This window comes from Pelodiscus sinensis, chromosome 20 (genome assembly GCF_049634645.1).
Source record: "Pelodiscus sinensis isolate JC-2024 chromosome 20, ASM4963464v1, whole genome shotgun sequence".
NCBI classification, from domain to species: Eukaryota; Metazoa; Chordata; order Testudines; family Trionychidae; genus Pelodiscus; species Pelodiscus sinensis.
Window position 1 is genome coordinate 8,053,509 of NC_134730.1, and position 23,005 is coordinate 8,076,513.

Sequence of the window (23,005 nt, forward strand, 5' to 3'; positions counted from 1 at the left end):
ATACAGCACCACCAATGGCATCAGTGTAGCCAACCACAGCACTGTCTACACTGGTGCAGCAGTACACACAACACAGAGACCCCCTGGTCTCCTCAACCTTCAATTTGCCTTTTCTCGGCACTGACATTTTTCTTGGTACTCTAACACTGAGACCAGATATATCACCAAAGGGGTTTGCTAATGACTCTGACGAGGAGGCAAACGTGATGTTTTCTCCTAAAAACTGCTCTCTAATGGATTACTCTATTTACTCAGCCACTATCCATCTTTCACATTCCAGACATCGAGACATGCCACTTTGGTATAACAACGCGTGGGTGCCACCACCCATGCCTTATCCACAATGGCAGTACTGGCGTCTGTGGCAGCCTCGATGTAAACCTCACCGATCCTACAAACAACTTTCATGTGCCTCAGCAGTCTCCTCCATCATAATCCCTGTCCCTTCAACAGCAATGTGTAATACAAGGGAAGCAGTCTGACCCCTCACCAGACACATCACCCGATACCAACGAATCATCCTCAGACGAAGCCGTGATGCCTCCTCCTCCCACTACAGCACACAATTTCTCACATTTCCAAGATCTTTTTAAATGTGTGTCTGCTAAACTCAATATTCCTATATAGAAAGTGTCAGAGAACTGACACGAATTGACTGACATTTTTTTAACTCCTACTGTGTCAAAGATAGTGCTACTGATTAACCCAGCCATCATGGAACCAGCAAAAGCGATCTAGCACCAGCAACATGCAAGTGGGCTGACAAGAAATACTATGTCCCTCCAAAAGGATAAGAGTTTCTTTTTAATTACTCTGCACCTAATTCCCTGGTAGTGGAGGCAGCACACTAAGCAGCAGCACTTTAGATCCACCCCAATCTATTATGACAGCAAAAGGCTTCATCTCTTCAGCCTCATCTAATCTCTATATGTCTTCAACCTTGCAGTTCTGAGTTGCAAATTACGCAGTGCTACTAAGTAAATATGACCCTTGAAATTATTCCAAACTAAATTATTTTATTTCGGTTATTCCTGAGGCCAAGAAACAACAATTCAAAGCTGTGAGTGTGGCACATCAAGGATGACCGTACAGGCTAACACAGCTGCTTATTCCATAGCAACATCTGTCATGTTGCTAAGAGCCTCATGGTTCAATGCTGCAGCCTTCCCTAGGGAAATCCAGTCCACAGTAGAGGACCTCCCATTCAATGGGAAGAAGTTATTTGCAGCAGACATCAGTGAAGAGCTGCATTCCATGAAAGATTCTAGGACCACAGTCAGGTCTCTTGGCATTCATAATACTGCAGCTATAAGAAGATGACAATCTAGGTATTGACCATACTCCAGGCCGAGGTATCCTCCGGTATACTCAGCAGTATAATAGACAGGATCATCACACAGCTCAGGGACAACAAAGACAGAGGTCTCCACATCAATGTGCTAGAACTGCGGGCAGTGAGATATGTCTGCAAGTGTTTCCTTCCTTTAATCAATAACAATCACGTGAGATTATACATAGACAATGTTGCTGCAATGTTTTATATACATCATCAAAGTAGTGCCCAATCCACACAGCTTATGCACAGAAGTAATTGCACTTTGGAACTAGTGCCGGAAACACAGCATATCTATCACTGCCGTACTCCTTCCTGGCAACCTCAACACCACGACCAACACTCCAAGCAGAGCACTAGCCACCAAACACGAGTGGCAGATCAACCCAGAGATTCTCTTGTGAGTCTTCCAATAATGGGATCACTCCATGATAGACCTCATTGCCACACAAAACAATAAAAAGTGTCTTCAGTTCTGTTCCAAGCCAGCATAAGCCTCAGAGATGCCTTCCTGATCCACTGGTCACTTTATTTCCTATACGCCTTTTCCCCCATATCCCTCATAAACAGGGTCATCATCAAAGCGCAGACAGACAAAACACACTTAATTCTGATAGCACCTTTCTGGCCATAGCAACCCTGATTCATCTTTGAAGAGTGTCCCTGTGGGTGTTCCACATGAGGTGTCTGGGGCGCCACTGTGCACCTCGTTGAAGATTTTTGGTAGCAGTGTCACTACTATGCATACGCAACCAACTGTCCCTTCAGTTCCTTCTCTGCTGCTGCCTGTGTCAGTTGGAACCACAGTTGCTCTCCAGCTTTTTTCCTTATTTGTAATAGTTGTTGTTGTTAGTATAGTTTAGTGATGGAAGGATAGTTTTCACAGTTAGTTGTTGTTGTTGTTAAGGCCATATGCCTTAGCAAGATTTCTTTCCTGGAATGCCAGGTTCTCAAGGCTTCAAACTCTGCCTGTCCTGCAGGCTTTCAATTCCCATCTCCGACGGGCATTCACGGTGTGTCTGGTGTCTGGAGCAGACACATGTCACCACCCAGTGTCAGCACTGCAAACAGCTAGTGGCCTGCACACACAAGGCCAGGGAGCTCAACTTAAACTTCTCTCCCTTGAAAACGCAGTGAGGCAAGCCCTAATCTAAAGCATTCAACTCCACCAGGCAGCCCTCTTTCCACTCCTGCAGGCTCGGCACCACTGATTTCGAGTGATGAAGATGACAAGCCCTTGGTCGGTGCCCACTCCTCGATGCACTTCTCTGCAAAGCAGCCATAGAAGCAGCCACAACCATTACTTCAATGGCAGTCACCTCAGTGGTTGCCTCCTCCAGTGCCACTGATGGACAATTGGCCCTATGGGGACCCATGAACACCATACAGAGTCCAGCAACCACAACAGGGCAGCCTCGGCCAACCCCATCTGCACCATCATGGGCCACTTCCTTACCTTCCGTGGACAGATGAGCTTACCAGGAGGAAGATGAGCCAGCTTCAAGCAGTGAAGATTCTTCAATCTCTTCACATCCACCAATGCATATCTCATCGTCCTCCCTTGATGATACTCTGATGCTCCCTCTTTCCACAGTGGGAGATGATTTTAGATAATTCCAGGAACTGTACAAGAGGGTGGCCCACGTCCTGGAGGTCTCCCTAGTGAGCCTCCCCAAAACCCAACATAAACTAATAAGCATATTCCATACCTTTCCATCTGCTAAGCTGGCCCTACCAATGGTCCCAGCCCTTATGGACCCTGCCAAGGTGATCTGGCAGATGCCAGTAATGGTCCCACCAGTCTGCCTGAGATCAGACCGCAAACATTATGTCGCACCACAGGATGCTGATTTCTGGTTTTCCCACCTGTCCCCTAATTCCTTAGTTGTGGACACAGTTTATCAAAGGGGAAAGCAGAGTGCAGCCAGAACCACACCTTATGATAAGGAGTGGAAGCATCTAGACCTCACAGGAAGGAAGGCATCCTCCTCCACATCTTTACAGTTGTGCATATCCAAATACACCACAATGCTCACAAAGTATACACACCATATTTGCAAACAACTATCACATTTTTTTGGCAGCATTCCTGATGAAAAGAGGAAACAGGTCAGGGCCAATATAAATGTGGGTACCCCGATCTCTCTCTCAGCTCTACAAGCAATCTTGGATGCCTGTGATACCATGTCCCAATCCATTGCGACGGACTTCACGATGAGGAGGTCATCATGGCTCTACCTGTTTGGCTTTCCCTGTGAAGTATGGGCCATGTTGGAAGATCTCCCTTTCCAAGGGTCTAAACTGTTTGAGGACGCTACCAATGTGTTGCTTCATTCCTTCAAAGACTCATGAGCTACATTAATGATGCTTGGTATCCACATCCCTGCACCAAAACTCAAACAGGCAAGATTTTTTACACAAAGATACAAGCCTTTTCTTTTTATTCAGGCACAGAGACAATTCAACAACAGAAACAGGCAATGCCATACCAGATGGAGGCAACCCTCTCAACTTCGAGACATACAATTCTCGATCTCAGGAAGCTCAATTATCATATACGACCACAACGATTCACGATGGTCACTCTATCCGTTATAATCCCTGCCTTACACAAAACGGACTGGTTATTGACTCTCGACCTCCAGGACATGTATTTTCACGTATCCATTCATCCAGCACATTGGAAATACCTAAGATTCGCAGTGGGCGATGCACACTTTCAATACACTGTGCTGCCATTGGACTCTCCACAGCTCTGACAGTCTTCTCAAAGGCTCTTGCAGTTGTTGCTGCCCATCTCCACAGACCAAGGGGTCTCTGTATTTCTTTACCTCGACAACTATCTGATAAGAGCAAGCACAAGTCAGGAAGCACAGAATGTGGTCTCCCTATCCAGGACTCTGTTCTGACCCTCCGTTTACAGATAAATTTGTCCAATTGCAAACTCCAGCCAGCCCAGAGAATGGAGTTTATCAGGGCTCACCTCAATTTGTGGAGGCTACAGCTTCTCATCCATACCAGAGATTCCAGTCTATACAGGACCTTATTGCACTGGCCCAAGCCAGCCCACAAATCCCAGCAAGGACCTGTCTTCAATTACTAGGACATATGGCAGCAGCCACGTCAGTGGTGCTCCATGCCAGACTGCACATGAAACCTATGCAGCAATGGTGAAGGATTATATACAAACCACATTACAATAGCATCAACAAATTGGTAACAGTCTCAAATAGGATCAAGCGTTCCCTGGAATGGTGAGCAGACCCAAAAAACGTGTACATTGGAGTACCTTTTCACAAACAACTCCTGTCTGTGACCATCATGACAGATGCCTCTCTTCTCAGCTGGGGACCGCACACAGGCCTTCTCAGAACTCAAGGACACTGGTCTCCATAGGAATGCAACCTACGCATAAACATATTAGAACTCAGGGCTGTATTCTACACATTGCATACACAACAACACAGTGAAGCCTTTCATGGACAATCAAGCAACCATGCACTACATCAACAGGCCAGGGTCTGTACAAAGAGGCTGTCTTCCTGTGAACATGGTGCATTGCACACGACATGCACATACAAGCCTCTTATCTTCCGGGCAAGGACAATCTCATGGCGGATAACCTCACCAGGAATTTCAACTCCAATTACGAATGGGAAATGGACCCCGAAAATTCCCCAGCAGCTATTCAACCACTGGGGTTTTGACAGTGGACTAGTTTGCAACTAGTGCCAACAAAAAGTGTCTACGATATTATTCCTGTGCAGGCATTAGCTTACACTCCCTGGGGACACGTTCACAAGGCCCTGGAATACACTGCATCTCTTCTCTATACATTTCCTCCAATTCCTCTTCTCCATTGAGTAGTCAACAAAATGAGGTCAGATGCCTCCTTGGTGATCCTTATCATTCTAGCGTGGCCCACACAGATCTGGTACATTTACCTGGTTCAAATGTCCAGGAGAAGGTCATTGCATCTCCCGCTGCTTCCCCATTTGGTAACACGGAAGGGCGGTCAGGTTCGTCACCCATGTCACCAAGTTTTTCACCTCCAGGCATGGTTTCTCAGTGGTTCACTTCAATAGAAACAACATTTCTATCAAGTCAAACAAATTTTATTGAACAGTCACAGACTAACAACCAGAAAGTCCTATCTGTATAAGTGGTGAAGATTCTCACTTTGGTCTGAACAAAAATGTTTGAACCCATCAATGGTATCAGTTTCTGACATTTTGGAATGCCTTCTAGAATTGAAACAGTCGGGCCTTTTATTTAGCTCCTTTAAGGTTCACTTTGCAACTATAACAGCCTTTCATCAGCTCATTGCCAACAAATTTGTCTTCACTCATCCAACGACCAAGTGCTTCCTTAAGGACATGCAGAATACTTACCCACCTATCAAACCTCCAGTCCCAGCCTGGGACCTCTGTTTAGTGCTCTGAGCCCTCACCCATAGGCCTTTTGAATCCATGGTGACATGCACCACCTTTCTATGGAAGCGGCCTTATTGGTGGTCATCACATCAGCCAGGAAGGTGAAATTGGTGCACTTATGGTGGAACCCCCCCGCCCCACACACACACAGTATTCCATAATGACCAAATGGTTCTTCATCCTCACCCAAAGTTTTTCCCAAAGGTTCCCACCCCATTTCACTGTAATGAACCCATAATCCTACCTGTCTTCTTTCTGAAGATACATGCCAATGCTAAAGAGGCTATATGTCACGCACTCGATGTACTCAGAGTGATTGCATTTTATCTGGATAAGACTAAGAAAATCCACAAGTCACCTAGACTGCTCATTTCTACTAAAGAGAGATCCCTGGATGTGCCAGTTTCCACCCAGAGACTATCCAGATGGATAGTGGACCGCATCAGACTAGCCTACTCCATCTTTGGCCGAGATCTTCCTTTGCAACTACATGCACTCTCTACAAGAGCCATGGAGGCGTCTACAGCCTATCTGAATAACATATCTCTAATAGACATCTGCAGATCCACTACATGGTCTTCTGTTCATATGTTCGCTAGATATTATGCCCTTGATACTTACCTGTCCCATGGCACCTGGTTTGGGCACACCATTCTAGCTATTGTGCATGATACCGACTAGCCAAAGCACCTGCCTCTGATCACGGATACTGCTCTATAATCACCTATGGTGGAGCACCCACAGAGACACTCCTCAAAGAAGACGAGAGGATTACTCACCCTCTGTAGTAACAGAGGTTCTTTGAGGTGGTTGCCCTGTGGGTGCTCCACCACCGACCTTTCCTCCCCTCTGCTTCAGACATAGTTGTTTCAGACATAGTTCTTCTGAGGCAGTGAAGGAACATACACAGTAGCGGCACTGCACATGCCATCTGCTCCACATGTGCTGCCTACCGGAGGGCACTGCTACCAAAAATCTCTGACTAGGCACACACTGACATCCCGGACACCTAAGGTGGAACGCCCATAGGGACAAGCATCTCAAAGAGCCTCCGTTACTGCTCAGGGTGAGTGACTTTCTCTTCCCCTTTCTGCTCAAAATGTCATACATACCTCCAATTCTCCTGCCCCACAACCCAAATCTCCTCTACCAGCCCAGAAGCCAGACCATTCATCCCAATCTTCACATAATGAACCTGAATGTGTGGTTCCTCAATGGCTTTCTGCACAAGAACTAGGTCTCTAAACAGGTTCAACATGAGCACAGAGCACCCATAAAACATTCCTTCAAAAGTGGAAAAGGTTCTCGGAATGGTGTTCACATTGACACTCTAACCTGTCTACATCTCCATTACCTTTGATCTTGGAATATTTGTTGCACCTTAAGCAAGCTGGTCTTGCACTGGGCTCCATCAAAGTACAACTTCCTGCTATTACAACCTTTCATCTCAAAGTAGACGATACTTCAATATTTGAATACCCTCTTACAAAGAGGTTCATCAAAGGCCTGCAAGCACTTTACCCAGATGTAGTTCCACCAGCACAACTTTGGGACTGCCACCTGATTTTAAATACTCTCGCCAAATCTCTGTTTGAGCCAATGGCTACATGTTTCTTTTTGCACCTCTCTATAAAAGTAGTTTTTCTAAGAGACATTATATCTACAAGACGTGTAGGAAGAAATTGCACCACTAATGGCAGACCCCTGTATGCTAACTTTTTCAAAGACAAGGTGATCTAACACACACATCCTGAGTTTTTATCAAAGGTTCAATTGTCTTTTCACCTGAATCACACCTACACTTACCTACCTTTTTTCCGAAACTTCACACTAACATGTTTGAATCAATCATGCACACACTAGACTTACACAGGGCAACTTTGTGTTTATTTACAATGAAGAAGGCCATTCAGGACTTCTCCTAAATTGTTTGTCTCCATAGTGAATCACAATAAAGGCAAAGCCATCTCAGCTCAGTGACTCTCTCACTGGATTTTGGACTCTAAAAGACTTTACTACTCTTTATCAGCTGTTAATCCTCCTGACAATATAAGAGCACATTCAGCCAGAGCCATGTTTACTTCAGTGGCATTTCTCCAAAAAATCCCTATAGCAGACCTTTGCACAGCTGCTACTTGGTCATCAGAACATATGTTCACAAAGCACTATGCACTTTCTTAAGGACCTTTCTCCAATCTCAAATTTCCTAAGACTATCTTATCTACTGTGTTCATGCCAGATCTAAAGTCCGTACATCCTTAGATACAGCTTTGTAGTCACCAAGGGTGTGTCTAGACTACAGAGTTTTGTCGACGAAAGTGGACTTTTGTCGACAAAACTATACCTGCGTCCACACTGCCTTTGAGTTATGTCGACATAAAGTCGACAAAACTCAGCAGTTTTGTCGACGTATGTAAACCTCATTCTATGAGGAATAACTCCTTTGTCAATGTAGTTCTGTGGACAAAATAGCAGTGTGGACGCAGGGGAAAAGTTATGTCGACATGAAAGGGAGAACCCCTGGTGGACACTCCTGCCACAGCTTGCAACTCTATTGTTCCTGGCCGTAGCCATCTTTAAAAGGCACAGGCACCCAGGAGCAGCACTCTGGCAGCAAGCGAGCTCCAGAGCAGACCAGGGCTGTACTGCTCAGTTCAGGTCGAGCTATGTCACAGGGACAAGCCCCCCAAGATCCCTCTGGCCCTTCCAGGGAATCATTCACCCGGGAACCCCGGGGCACCAAGCGCCGGGCACCCTCCTGGTCAGGGCCAGAGATAAAAGCCCTCCTGGGCCTCTGGGCTGAGGAGGACTCCCTACAGGCCATGCACTCCACGAAGAGGCAGAATGCAGACATCTATGCCCGAATGGCAGAAGAGCTGGCCAAACAAGGCCACCATCCCCGCACACTGGAGCAGGTCAGAGCCAAAGTAAAGGAGCTGAGGCAGGGGTATGTCCGGGCCCGTGAGCAGAGCTCCCGCTCCGGGGAAAGGCCGCACTCCTGTGAGCACTACGAGGACCTGGACAGAATCCTGGGGGCAAGAGATCCTCTGCCTCCTGAGAGGCTCGTGGAGTCTGGCCTGGAGACCCCGGTTCTACAGCGGCCGGAACACCTGCTGGAGGACCAGGAGCACCAGGAGGAGGAAGAAGAGGAGGAGGACGGCACCCAGGAGCCAGGCACCCAGACACAGGAGGCCTCCCAGACCACCTCGGACCCCGGGGAGGGAACATCAGGTGAGTGCTATGAGAGTCCAACACGGACAGGGCAGGGCAGGGTAGGGCAGGTGGGAGCAAAGGGGACGGTGCAGTGCTGTGACATGTCATGCTGAGCACGGCCCGGGGGGAGGGAGGGAGCACACCCATGGCTGCCCTCAGGGAGGACCGTGCTACCCCCCTGCACCCACACGGCTGCTAGGCACTGCCTGTTCCTGCAGGCAGGGATGCCACATGCAGGCATGGGCTGGAAACGCTGGGACAGCCTCACAGCTGCAGGCCTCTCAGCACTCTGTGGGACCCCCAACCGTGGCCTGACACTCATCCGTGCTGCTCAGCCGTGGGGGATGCGTTGGGGGGGGGGTGTACAACGCTGGCCTGCACACCGCCTGGGCCAGGCTGCGCCATGCCTTACTGAGACACACATGAGCAGCCTCTGACCCTAGCACAGGCACTGCCTGCTGAGAAGAAGGAGGGCATGCCCTCCCAGGAAAAGGGTGAGCATGCATGACTGACGACTTTTCCCTCTTGTCCTTCACAGCCGGACCAGCTGACCAGGAGGGGGACGCCCCGCCTGCCCGACCACCCAGACGGCCGCAGGGCACCCGTAGGCAGTGGCGCAGCTACTTAGAGCTTGTGCGCCAGCACGTTGGAGTCCCCCCCTTCTGTGGCATCCCACACGCGCAGCCGGGCGCGACAAGGCTGCCAGAGCCAAAGCAGCAGGAGCTCAGCCTCCAGGCAGCCCCCTCAGCCCTGAGCCTCTCTCCCCCCTTCCAAGTTCACATTCCCCCTACCCACCAGTGACACAAACTGAGGGACGCATTTTTTTTAAGCACTTTATTTTCTAAAACAAAAATGTTTATTTTATTTTTTCTCTGAATCCAAGAGTTATTTATTTTCATTTGTTAAACAAAACAGTTAAATAAAGTATACTCTATTTTTCACCATCACCTGTCTCCATTCTCAGAACAGTCGGGAATTTGCGAGAATAAGTCAGGCAGGTCTTTCCAGAGCCAATTAAGACAGTCTGATTAGCACACCTGGAGCCAAGTAAGAACCAGATAGTACTGGTTAAAAAATCTTCCCTTCTGTTAGATCATTGCGTGCAAGGAACCGGGTTAAGAAGGCACTATGGAAGGTTCAACCCTATCAGGAACCAAGAGAAAGGACTTGTCCTAAGGAAGGTGCTGGAAACAGCTGTTGGAAGTGGCTCAGAGAATTGTAACTTTCACGCTGCGGATACAGAGGACATTACAAACAGGTGCTATGACAGGGTCCTGGGCTGGAAGCCAGATTACAGAGTGGGCCCAAGTGCCTCCCATTCTCCAATTTCCTGCTCTACACGGGAGAGTTGATCCAGACTGCGTATCACATCACAGCGGAAGGACTAATTTGGGGAAGTCTGACATGTCCCTGAACCACTCAGTGGGGCAACAGAGACTGTGGGGTTTGGTCTCCTCTCTTTTTCCCATGCTGGCCAAACATGAGGGTGGCTAAATACATGGCAAGTTTGTGCCTTTAGGGCAAGTGTCTAAACCAAGGCCTGCTCTGGGGTGACCAGTCCCTCTGAAAGCAAAGGACCCAAAAAGGCAGAGAAGGAGCTTTGTCACAGTTATATATACATTCATCTCCATCCACAGTTGCTATTGCTTGGATAGGCTGACAAGTATATTATAAAATCCAGATCGAACAGTTAGATCTTTTGGATCTAACTTTAATTCTGATGTCTGAAGATTTACATTATCTGAAGGGAAATCCAAAATTTGTCTTCTGCATGAGCACCAACACCCTTGCCACTATGACACCAGGTTTCTTTTCTTTTATATAACTGACGAAGTCTGCTTCACTATATCGTGCTTTCTATAACATTTCATTCATGGTTGGAGGAAGCCGGTTGCCTGGTTTGTATTTGTACACAATGTAGTTGGAATTGCTTATTCTGCGGCAAGTACCATTTTTCCCATCATTCTTAGTTGCTTCTTTGCTGGTTCTGCAGGGTCATCCCCAACATCTCAGAATGCCACGCTGCCTTCATCGAGTGCCTGGCCGCTTAGTGCCTCCGGCTACAATAGCTCTTTCAGCAGCATTGCATCCACACCTAGCATTGCAGGTACGAGAAATGGCCTTTCTACTTTCTGCATCCCTCTCCACACCCAAAGAGCAAAGACCTCAAAAAAGTGCTTTCCACTGGTTGTTACAGTAATTGATATCTTTTGGGCAGTGTGCTACTCCCACTGGAAGTTCTGCAGTGTTAAGCATTTTAACCAGGTGACTAGAGCAGTGGATATCTGACAAGTGCACTAATAAAAACCATATTCAGCCCACTTCATGTCATGATGCTACATTTCTTTTGGCATTCATACTTTTGAGCAAAAATAAACTTTGTTGAAACTGAGAGAGAATTTTCTCTGCAAGACATCAGTGGTAACATTGCTGGATCTTACCACGAAAGGTTGATCTGGAAGCTATTGCTAGTAAATTCAGTTTTAATACTGAACCGTTTTCAGGCCCTATTGATACATAGGAAATAGTACAGAAGTAGCTCAAGGAGCTATTTTAATTTTTTTTAATTAGAAAGCTAAATTTTTTTTAATTAGAAAGCTGAATAAGTTTGGGTATGTCTAGACTACAGCAGTAATTCGAACTAACTTAATTCGAATTAGTTAAATTGAAATAAGCTAATTCGAATTAGTGCATCTAGACCTAAAAACTAATTTGAATTAGTGTTTTGCTAATTCGAAATAGCATGTCCACATTGAGTGGACCCTGAACTGAAGTTAAGGCTGGCCGGAACCAGTGCCAGCAGGGCATCAGGTTAGGGCTTAGATTGTGGAGCTGCTGCCTCAGGCTAGCCAAGGGCTGTGCTTAAAGGGACCCGACCCCCACCCCGGACAGACAGTTCTCAGGGTTCCCCACTTGCTTGTCTAACTCGATGAGGGACAGTAAAGCAGCCCTGTCTTGGAGTGCCCTGAGTGCCCACACTCGGCACATCACAGCACTCGGCCATCAGCCTGGCTGCACTTGCCACAGGCTGCCATCTGGTGGGGTCAATCAAGGGACTGTCAGGATCCAGGAGGCCCTGCAGGAGAGCTTCCACCCCGAGGAGCCCACAGAGCCACCTCAGTCCTCCCCATCGGGGGCTCGTTCCCCATTTCTCCCTCACTTCCTTCCACTTACCTCTCCCTAACCCCCCTTCCTGATGTAAAAAATAAAGGACATGTGTGTTCAAAAATAGAAACTCTCTGTATTTAACAAAACGGGAGGCGGGGGAGATTAACCTCTGGGGAGACTGGGAAAAGGAGGTGGGAGAGGGGAGGAGAGAGGATGGAAGAGGGGAGGGGGAAACCTGGGAGGAGGGAGCTGGAAGGGGCAAGCCAGGGGAAAAAGGAGGGGAAGTATAAAACTATGGTACGCCATATCTTCAGTACTGTGTACAGATATGGTTTCCTCACCTCAAAAAAGATATTTTGGCCTTGGAAAGGGTTCAGAAAAGTGCAACTAAAATGATTAGGGGTTTGGAACAGGTCCCATATGAAGAGAGGCTAAAGAGACTGGGACTTTTCAGCTTAGAAAAGAGGAGACTGAGGGGGGATATGATAGAGGTCTATAAAATCATGAGTGGTGTGGAGAGGGTGCATAAAGAAAAGTTCTTCATTAGTTCCCATAATATAAGGACTAGAGGACACCAAATGAAATGAATGGGTAGCAGGCTTAAAACTAAAAGAAGAAAGTTCTTCTTCACACAGCGCATAGTCAGCCTGTGGAACTCCTTGCCACAGGAGGCTGTGAAGGCTAGAACTATAACAGAGTTTAAAGAGAAGTTAGATAAATTCATGGAGGTTGGGTCCATGGAGTGCTATTAGCCAGGGGGTAGGAATGGTGTCCCTGGCCTCTGTTTGTGGAAGGCTGGAGATGGATGTCACAAGACAAATTGCTTGGTCATTGGCTTCGGTCCATCCCCTCCGGGGTAGCTGGTGCTGGCCGCTGTCGGCAGACAGGCTACTGAGCTAGATGGACCTTTGGTCTGACTCAGTACGGCCGTTCTTATGTTCTAAGCTCAGGGTCGGGGGTCTCACTGGACCAACTTGATTTTCATGTGAACCTGCTCCTGGGTTGGCATGTGGCCTTTGGTGGCCAGGCTGGCAGCTATCCTGCCCTAGACGGCCACTTTCCTGTGCCTAGTGTGGAGATTGTGGACGTTGGAGGCCTTCTCCCAAACCTGGATGAGGTCCATGATCTTTGCACTAGACCAGGCGGGTGCCCGCCTCTTGCAGCCCCGGGCAGGCTCCTGGGAGCCACCAGCCTGGTCCTGGGAAGAGGCAGAGGGCTGGGTGGCAGCGGGTGGCTGGCTTATGCTGTGCCAGGTGCAGGGTCTGCTGGCTGGGTGCTGGCAGGCTTGCAACTGGCACAAGCACTGTAGCCAGACCGTGCCCCTTTAAGGGCTCCGGGATCGGGAGGGGGGCAGAAGAGTTTCCGTGGTTTGGTCCAGAGTGGCCACCAGGGCAAGCTGGGAAGGGCTAGCCTCCAACTAGTTCGAATTAAGTGGCTACCCAGCCCTTAATTCGAACTACTTAATTCGAACCAGGCGTTAGTCTTCGTAGAATGAGGTTTACCTAGTTTGAGTTAAACACTCCGCTAGTTCGATGTAAATTCGAACTAGCGGTTTGTATGTGTAGCCTCTATTAAAGTTAATTCGAACTAACTGCTGTTAGTTCAAATTAACTTTGTAGTGTAGACATACCCTTTATGTTTTGCCGCTCCCTTTAGTTAAGTAGTTGCTATAAAGTTCTATCCCCAGTATTGTTGGAATTCTTTGAATCTAGCAAACTCATGATATGCAAGCTGTAGAAAAACTTTTAAAATTTCCAAATTTAAATACTGCCACAGTAATTTTTCACTGATGTTAAAAAATTTCTAACAGGAAACAAATGCAAAGTGATGCAATCCTTTCTGCCTGAATTTGCAGACAGTCCCAAAAAATGTGACTTGCCCGTTCATCTCAATGGGCTCTTAATTCTGAAGCCTAAAGATAACAATTCAAATAGTGGGTTGAACTCAGGGCCAGATTAAGATCTTTAGAGGCCCTAAGCACTGAAAAGGTTATGGTGCCCCACCATATGTAATTCAAAATAAAAACAATACTATACCGTAAAATCTCTTGTGTGTGTGTGTGTGTGTGTGTGTGTGTGTGTGTGTGTGTGTGTGTGTGTGTGTGTGTGTGTGTGTGTGTGTGTGTGTGTGTGTGTGTGTGCGCGCGCGCCCCTGCTTTGCTGGTGTCCTAAGACCATGCTTAGTCTACCTATTGGGTAATCCAGCCCTGGTTGTACCCACGAAAGCTCATGATACCATCTACGTGTTTTGTTAGTCTTTAAAGTGCTACCCGGACTATTTGTTGTTTTTTAAGTTTTTCCTGTTACAGACTAACTCGGCTACCCCTCTGAAGAATTCAAATATTAACCATAATGTTTACTATTTTACTACTACAGCTAATATGGTTATCCCCTAATCCCAAATTGTCTTCCGTATCTTCCCAACTATTGGATTCCTTAACGCAGTTGCTTAAATCTCCAACTTCCCCCTTACAACTTATTGCAATGCAATTAAGTATTACTGATACAAAATCTTAAAGTACTGAAAGCAGGAAATGTGAAGCCAGTGTAATAAAATAATGTAAAAATACCCTCTCTACAAATTGCTTTTTTTACAGTCTTTAACGATATATTTGAGAGTTTGTGTGCATCTGTCTATACATGTCTGTCCGTTTGTTCAAGAATTCCTATTAAACGGTACCAGTTCTACATCACTTAAAGCAGAATAAAGGTTTGGACTTGGCAGGAAAATGGGATGTGCCTGGAATGGGATTTACTTCTCATAAAACCATACAGTAAAGAAACAGAATCACTGGGCAGGAGAAAAGGGCGGTCTGGGGGCTCATTCCCCTTTCCCCTTCTAGAATTGCTCCAGATCTGAGCCTCTCACAAAAACCCCAAGTGCCCTTTGCAGGGGGGAGGCTGAAATTCCCTCTACCCCAATTCATATGAGAATATTGCTTCCTCCCTACCCTGGGTTTGTACAGGAACATTGCTGGCGGTTCTCCTTCATCAGGGAGCAAGGGGAAAGTGCACAGTTTGCTTCATTCCTCTCTCTGGCTGGGGGAGTGCAAGGGACAGATGAACCCAGACCTGCCTCACTTGGGGGACATGAACCTCTCCCTTGGCTGTGCCTGCTGAAGCTGCAGCAGCCATGGAAAGGTGCTTCTTATCAAGCTGCTGGGATGAAAGAGGGCTGGTGTAGTCCTCTCTTACTGGGGCAACCTGCATACTCAGCTCCTCATCCCTAGCCCCACCCCAGTGATTTTCATAGAGCAAGTACATCTTTATTTATTTTCCAAAAAACAGAAATTAACTGAGTTAAAGACTCAAGTGGTGCCAAGTAAATCTTCTAGTATTTGATAAATTAGAAACCTCATCTTAATTTAAAAGAAACTTGAACACTCTTGGACATTAGTGTACGATTTAGGTTCAAGGTGCCACAAAGCTAAAGGACCTTGAAATATTCTGTTATTAGAAGGGGAAAGTAATGGCTTACTTATCCCTTAATTTTATCTGCCATGCATTTTTGTGTGTGCTGTTACATCCTATCTGCATGCAAACATCATAAAATCAGTGCCATGGTAACCTCTAACTTACTAATCCATGTTCATCATATGTTAAATTGCAGGGCCAGCTGCTGCTACTAGTTCTAAAATTAGACTTTCAAATTTCTTTTCTCAAGCTGTTACTTGAACAGTATTATCAACTTCCTTATTGTCACTGTACTTTGAACAAAAATAGGAGCCTAACGGGCCTCTCACTTTACACCAGTTTAGCTTCTTGACATCAGTAGAGTTGCTCTTGATATACATAAGTATTAATTAGAGAAGGAGAATCAGGTTCTATATCTTTGGTGTTTGTGTAGCTAGCTAAAAGACAGGCATATGTTAAACTTCCACACAGTGAAATGATCATTTGACATTGTGCATTTTGTATGGTAGTGTCTGAATTGAGTAGGTCCTGTTTGGGTTAATGATATCTAAATGCTAATGTGTCCTTTTTATTTTAAAGTTTGTATTTAAAATGTATAGATTTAGGTCATTTGATAAATCTCTGGTTGGAATAAAATAATTGTGAAATAAATATAATGATATAAATATAAATATAAATGACAGTAGACTATAGAGCATAACAAAGTGGTCAACCAAATGTTGTAAGAATTGTGATATATTGGACTTCTCATGAAGATTGTTAGTGTTTCAAAGAGAAACTTATAAAAGACTCTGTACACCTTATGCATTTGTCTTTGAAATTTCAGTAGCATATGAATAGGAAATGTTGTCCTCTCCACCTCTTCTGGAATAACTCATCTGTGTGCCAATTTCTGTGTTTTAAATAAGTGGTTCCTCCTTTTTGAGTGCAAAGAATATAAACTTAATTATTTTAATAATTTTTGCTAAATAACTTTGAACATATACAACAATTTTATTACGAGATTTCAGCTAGTCAAACATATTCTCTAGTCTTGTTTTATGATCATTTGTCCTTCTATCAGAAAGAGAAGTGTTCGGCGCTCCACTACCAAGTGGACAGTAATAATAAATGTTAGATACTCATAGATTACAATTAATGAATAGCCTTGAGGATCACCTCTTTACTTCATAAAGGGTGTGTCTAGACTACATGGCTCCGTCGACAGAGCCATGTAAACTAGTTTATTGACATAGTCAATGAAGCATAGTCAAGTTTCACGAGGCATAAGGGAGCAGTCGACAAAGGCTTCTCTTGTCAACCGCACTGCATCTAGACTGCCGCACTGCGCTGCATCAGCTGATTGTTGGCACAGTGGGGCGGCCATTTTTATTTTAATGAAGTGGAGATTATTTAAATCCCCACTTCATTTACTATGTCGGGTAAACTAGTTTACATGGCTCCGTCGACGGAGCCATGTAGTCTAGACACACCCAAATTGTTCACATTTTTTAACCTGCTTACCAAAAATGTGTGAATTATGTTTCTCTGTTGCAGGTAAATTATCAGACATCAAGTCTACTTGGTCCTCTGGCCCAATCTCTCACACACAAGCGTCTTTATCCCATGAACTATGGAAGGTACCCAGAAACACTACTGCTCCTACAAGACCACCTCCAGGTTTAACAAACACCAAGCCATCATCTACCTGGGGTGCCAGCCCACTGGGTTGGACCAGCTCTTACTCTTCTGGTATTCCTCTGACTCCTATATTTTATAATATTGCAATGCTCTTTTTATTATTATTATAAGTGGGAAATAATTTTACTACAACAGGGGGACTTGTTTATAGTATTCATTTTTTTACATATCTTAAGAGACCTTTTTCTTTTGCAGCGAGTGTTTTTCTGTGAATTGTTATAAATTGTTATAAATCAGTAGACTTTATTACACAGAATACATATCCAGTGTTTAATTTGTGCCAGGGCTTGCCAGGACTAATCCCCGGCACCCCTAGGGTTGGTGATCATACCCCAAGAACCTCTTTCATTACAAATTAAGCACAGTACATATCTATAGCAGGGATGCAAGTCTTCCAGAACCTGATTATTCCATGTTGTATGATGAATACAATTGAAGGGATGGTAGGGCTTCCAGACAGTGTGTATAACTTCTTTCAAGTACAATCTGTTTATTTGGCTGTCATAATTTTGTTTCTACAGCTATGTGCTCTGTGTTTATAAAAAAATCTGGATCAGAAATAAATATCACTGCTAATAACTATTTTTATCAACCATCTTCCCAAAAATTTTGGAATTAAATATTCTGCCCAGCTGTCAAAGGTTGTCACATCCATTTTTTGCAGGCAAAATCCCACATGAGAGCCACAGCATGCTGATAAGATTTTATCTGCATCCTCCATACTTTCACCAAAGTTTTAGAGGTACTGCAGTTTTTCAAATGCCACTAGAAAATGTCATCTCCATATCTTTTAAGGTGTCACCTGCTGACTAAATCCAGTGTAACCTGAAGGTTTTTGGTAAAATACTAGCTTTTGCCAATATAGTGTCAAAGTAGTCACCTACGAAAGAGATGATGGCAAGAAAGGGAGAAATCCCACTGCTCCTTCAGAGTCAACTTGACACATTCTAATCATGGAGCTCCCTCTTTTCATGCCATGTAAGAAAAGAAAAGAGGATGGAGATAAATTGCTTATTGGATTGTTAATGAATATGTTTACAATAGCGGTTGTGTTGCTAGTGTGTTGCATCTTACACACTCTTTACTCCTGATGAGTCTGATTGTTGTAATGTGCTCTCACTATAATACTAAATTGTTCCCTTTCTGGATTTATGATAGGTTCTGCCTGGAGTACTGACAGCTCAGGAAGAACAAGCAGCTGGCTGGTTCTACGTAACCTCACACCCCAGGTAAGGAGAATAGTATGTTTGACTACACAAAGAACCAGATGGTAGAAAGAATGCTTATCAGCTGTGGTAATTTTAGTCTATTGCAATGAGTGTATATAATATTCATCTATGTACCAATAACAGTAGTTGTGATGGAATCCCTGGGATGCAGCCTGGGACCACTGTGCTCCCTTAACTCTCCAGCCTGGGCTGTCTCTCACGCTGCATTGCTAGTGACAAGCAACAAAGCCCTCCTGGCAAGATGAGCAGTGCAAAAGGTTCACCACTTCATCATTGGAAAGTGCCTACATACCAGCCTTTGTAAACCTGAGCAAATTGACAAACACTTTGGGCAAAGTCAGTAGAAAAGATAACCAATACAAGTTTATTGACTCTGGAAGATAATTTTAAGTGACTATGCATATTTTAAGTGACTATATGTGATACTCAAAAAGTCAAAGTGGTTACCAAAAGAAAGTAAAATATAAGCACACTGTAAATTCTCAACCCTTTTAGACTGGGTAACCTCTAGATTAAGCTGTTTTTCTCACCCCACCGGATTTTGTGATTCTTAATATAGAAGTTTGTCCCTTAAACTTAAGCCACTCTCCTCAATTGGAGTCCTCAAGCTTCTGAGTGGCCTTGTTGCTGTTTTCTATCTTTATTCCATGCACTTGGAAAACACAAGTCCAGACATGTCTGGTGGGCATGGTGAGTCACTGAATTATAGCTCTCTTGTTGGACAATGGCTGTTGATGGTTGTTTGACACCCACCTTGTGTAGCAAGACTACTTTCCTTGTTGTTGTCTCTGGGGAGCTAATATCTGACTGATTCCCCAGTTTACAGCATGTTTTAGTGACAGCCATAAAACATGAGCTCATAACTTCATACGCACTAAAGATGTACATATTTATATAGAATCATGACTTTCAGCCAATCGTAACTTCTTCACTGATACCTCACATAGCATGAGTTGTATGCAGTACCACAATTGTATTTACACGAGGTGCTCCCTCCAGATACAGAGAGTCATGGTAATATGTTGAGAATGATCCATATAATGGTTTTAATGGGAGCCACAGTGGCTTAATAACTAGCACACTGGAATCCCTGCTTCTGTTCCCAACTCTGCTACTGGGCTGCTGAGTGACCTTGGGTAAATCATTTCCCATGTCTGTTCCCCATTAGTAATTATTCTGATCTTTGTAAAGCACTTTTAGATCTGCTGCTGAGCAAATCACACACAAATTCTGAATCTGTATAATTAGCCATTCCAGTGCACATAATTTATTTGTTTAAAAATTCCTTGTGTGGTTGATACTGTGGAGGGCAAATCTAATTTTTGAGGGGATGGGAGAATTACTCTTCTATTTTCCCCAATCTGTCAATTCCTCTACTCCTCTCCATGGTGTAATTCCCATGGAGATGCATAAGACTGAAAGCAGTGGGTGCAGAGACCAGGAGATGTCTTGGAAAAATAAGCTTTATTAATATGAACTATGTAGAAAGAAGTTGAAAAAAATTGCCTCATAAAATAGTGATGCATCTAATTCCATTATTTTAGCTTGTGGGAGGAAACTACACTTGCACTCTAAATTTTTTCCTTTATCATTTAAAGCCTTTTCCATTAACAAACATACTAAGGACAACCACAGAAAAACAAGACCACTTTTTTCTCCCTCTGCAATTAGATTGATGGTTCCACACTTCGGACACTGTGTTTGCAACACGGCCCTTTAATTACATTCCACCTGAACCTGACTCAAGGGAATGCTGTGGTCCGCTACAGTTCCAAGGAAGAAGCAGCCAAGGCCCAGAAGTCTCTGCATATGTATGTTTTCCCTCTTCTTTCCCTTTTTTCTGTGAAGTAGAATCTAGTATAGCATCTGTTCTCCTAAGCGTTAGATTGCTATGGCACTTATTTGCTCTACTAATTTATTGGTTGTGTTTTGGAAATTATCTATTAACAGAAACTGTAGGAGAGCGACATAAAGAGAAGTACCCATGGACTAACTAGATACACTCAAAGTAGTGTATGAAGTGCCACTACATAAATTGATAGTGGGTGTTCACTGTACTGTATTGAGTTCTGCTCACATCATCTCAACAAAGATATAACAGAAATAGGTGGAAACGAAAGACTGTCAACAAAAATTATTAAAATCACGGGGAAAAAATTCATGTGCAAAATAGTAAAAAACTAAAACTGTTTATTTCAAAGAAAAAATAAAAGGGGACATACTACAGATAATCAACATAAGGAATGGTGTAGAAAAGGTAGTTCCTATACTGGTATTTATTTTTGTTTCAAGGGGACTGCCAATGAAACTGAAAAATGTTTAAACTAATGAGAGGTTATCCTAAACATTAAAAAGGCCGTAGGGCAGTTTTTAAACTAAGAGATGGGGAAAAGCCGATTGGTGCGGAGATGCACGTAAATCGGAGGAAGACTTCTCTTAGAGGAGAATCCATTGATAGAGATTCTCTAAGCTGTAGTAAGAAAGAGAGGAGGGGAGAGGACAAACCATGGGCCAGAGCAGACACACAACCGCATTCAAAGGAATCCAATGCATCAGGGAAGGGCAGACAAATAAGCAGTGGCAAATTTTTAAAGTGCTTCTACACAAATGCTAGGAGTCTGACTAATAAGATGGGTGAACTAGAGTACCTCGTATTAAATGAGGAGATTGACATAATAGGCATCACTGAAACCTGGTGGAATGAGGAAAATCTGTTGGACACAATCATACCGGGATATAAAATATATCGAAAGGATAGAGCAGGCCGGGTGGGTGGCGGAGTGGCACTGTATGTGAAAGATAATGTAGAATCAAATGAAATAAAAATATTAAATGAATCAACATGTTCCATAGAATCGCTATGGATAGTAATTCCATGCTCCAATAATAAGAAATTAGCAGTAGGGATATATTACCGACCACCTGACCAGGACAGCAATACTGACATTGAAATGCTGAGGGAGATTAGAGAGGCTACCAAAATAAAGAACTCTATAATAATGGGGGATTTTAATTACCCCCATTTTGACTGGATACATGTCACCTCAGGAAGAGAAGCGGAGATAAAATTTCTCAATGGCTTAAATGACTGCTTCTTCAAGCAGCTGGTTCAGGAACCCACAAGGGGAGAGGCAATTCTCGATTTAGTCCTGAGTGGAGTGCAGGATCAGGTCCAGGAAATAACCGTTACAGGACCGCTTGGGAATAATGACCATAATATAATAACATTCAACATTCCTGTGGTGGGAAGAACACCAACACCTCAGCAGTCCAGCACCCTGGCATTTAATTTCAAAAAGGGGAATTACACAAAAATGAGGAGGTTAGTTAAACAGAAATTAAAAGGCACAGTGACTAGAGCCAAATCCCTGAAAGCTGCATGGAAACTTTTTAAAGACACCATAATAGAGGCCCAACTTAAATGTATATCCCAAAGTAAAAAACATAGCAAGAGACCTAAAACAGTGTCACCGTGGCTTAACTGCCATGTAAAAGAAGCAGTGAGGGACAAAAAGGTATCTTTTAAGAAGTGGAAGTCCAGTCCTAGTGAGATAAATAGAAAGGAACATAAACACTGTCAAATCAAGTGTAAAAATGTAATAAGAAAAGCAAAAAAAGATTTTGAGAAACAGCTAGCCAAAAACTCAGAAAGAAATAACAAAATGTTTTTTAAGTACATTAGAAGCAGGAAGCCTGCTAAAAAACCTGTGGGTCCCCTAGATGATCAAGCTATAAAACGAGCAATCAAGGACGATAAAGCCATTGCGGAGAAACTAAATGATTTCTTTGCTTCAGTCTTCACGGCTGAGGACGTTGGGGAGATTCCCGAATCTGCACCGTCCTTTGTGGGTGATGAATCTGAGGAACTGTCCCGGATTGAAGTGTCATTAGAGGAGGTTTTGGAACGAATAGAAAAACTTAATGTTAACAAATCTCCGGGACCGGATGGCATTCATCCAAGGGTTCTAAAAGAACTCAAATGGGAAATTGCTGAACTATTATCTGTGGTTTGTAACCTATCCTTTAAATCGGCTTCCGTACCTAATGACTGGAAGGTAGCCAACGTGACACCAATATTTAAAAAGGGCTCTAGAGGCGATCCTGGCAATTACAGACGGGTAAGTCTAACTTCAGTACCGGGCAAATTAGTCGAAACAATAGTAAAGAATAAAATTGTGAAGCATGTAGAAGAACATAATTTGTTGGACAAAAGTCAACATGGTTTCTGTAAAGGGAAATCCTGTTTTACTAATCTATTAGAGTTCTTTGAAGGGGTTAACAAGCATGCGGATAAGGGGGATCCAGTAGATATAGTATACTTGGATTTTCAGAAAGCCTTTGACGAGGTCCCTCACCAAAGGCTCTTGTGTAAATTATGTGGCCATGGGATAAGAGGGAAGGTCCTTTCTTGGGTTGAGAACTGGTTAAAAGACAGGAAACAAAGGGTAGGAATAAATGGTAAATTTTCAGATTGGAGAGGAGTAACTAGTGGTGTCCCCCAAGGGTCAGTCCTGGGACCAGTCCTTTTCAACTTATTCATAAGTGATCTGGAGAAAGGGGTAAGCAGTGAGGTAGTAAAGTTTGCGGATGATACCA

At 44.3% G+C, this 23,005-nt stretch overlaps 1 protein-coding gene across 7 annotated transcripts in view; it reads left to right on the top strand.

The window, feature by feature from the left end:
• TNRC6C (trinucleotide repeat containing adaptor 6C) overlaps nucleotides 1–23,005 on the top strand; it is a 344,243-nt gene that overhangs the window by 303,202 nt on the left and 18,036 nt on the right. For 6 of the 7 annotated variants that reach the window (XM_075903558.1, XM_014573581.3, XM_075903557.1 and 3 more), the window contains 4 exons: nucleotides 10,973–11,086; nucleotides 17,037–17,231; nucleotides 18,339–18,409; nucleotides 20,081–20,220. In XM_075903558.1, coding sequence (XP_075759673.1) covers nucleotides 10,973–11,086; nucleotides 17,037–17,231; nucleotides 18,339–18,409; nucleotides 20,081–20,220 — 520 coding nt within the window. The remainder of the gene's footprint in view (nucleotides 1–10,972; nucleotides 11,087–17,036; nucleotides 17,232–18,338; nucleotides 18,410–20,080; nucleotides 20,221–23,005) is intronic. The other variant, XM_075903560.1, reaches the window with a different exon arrangement.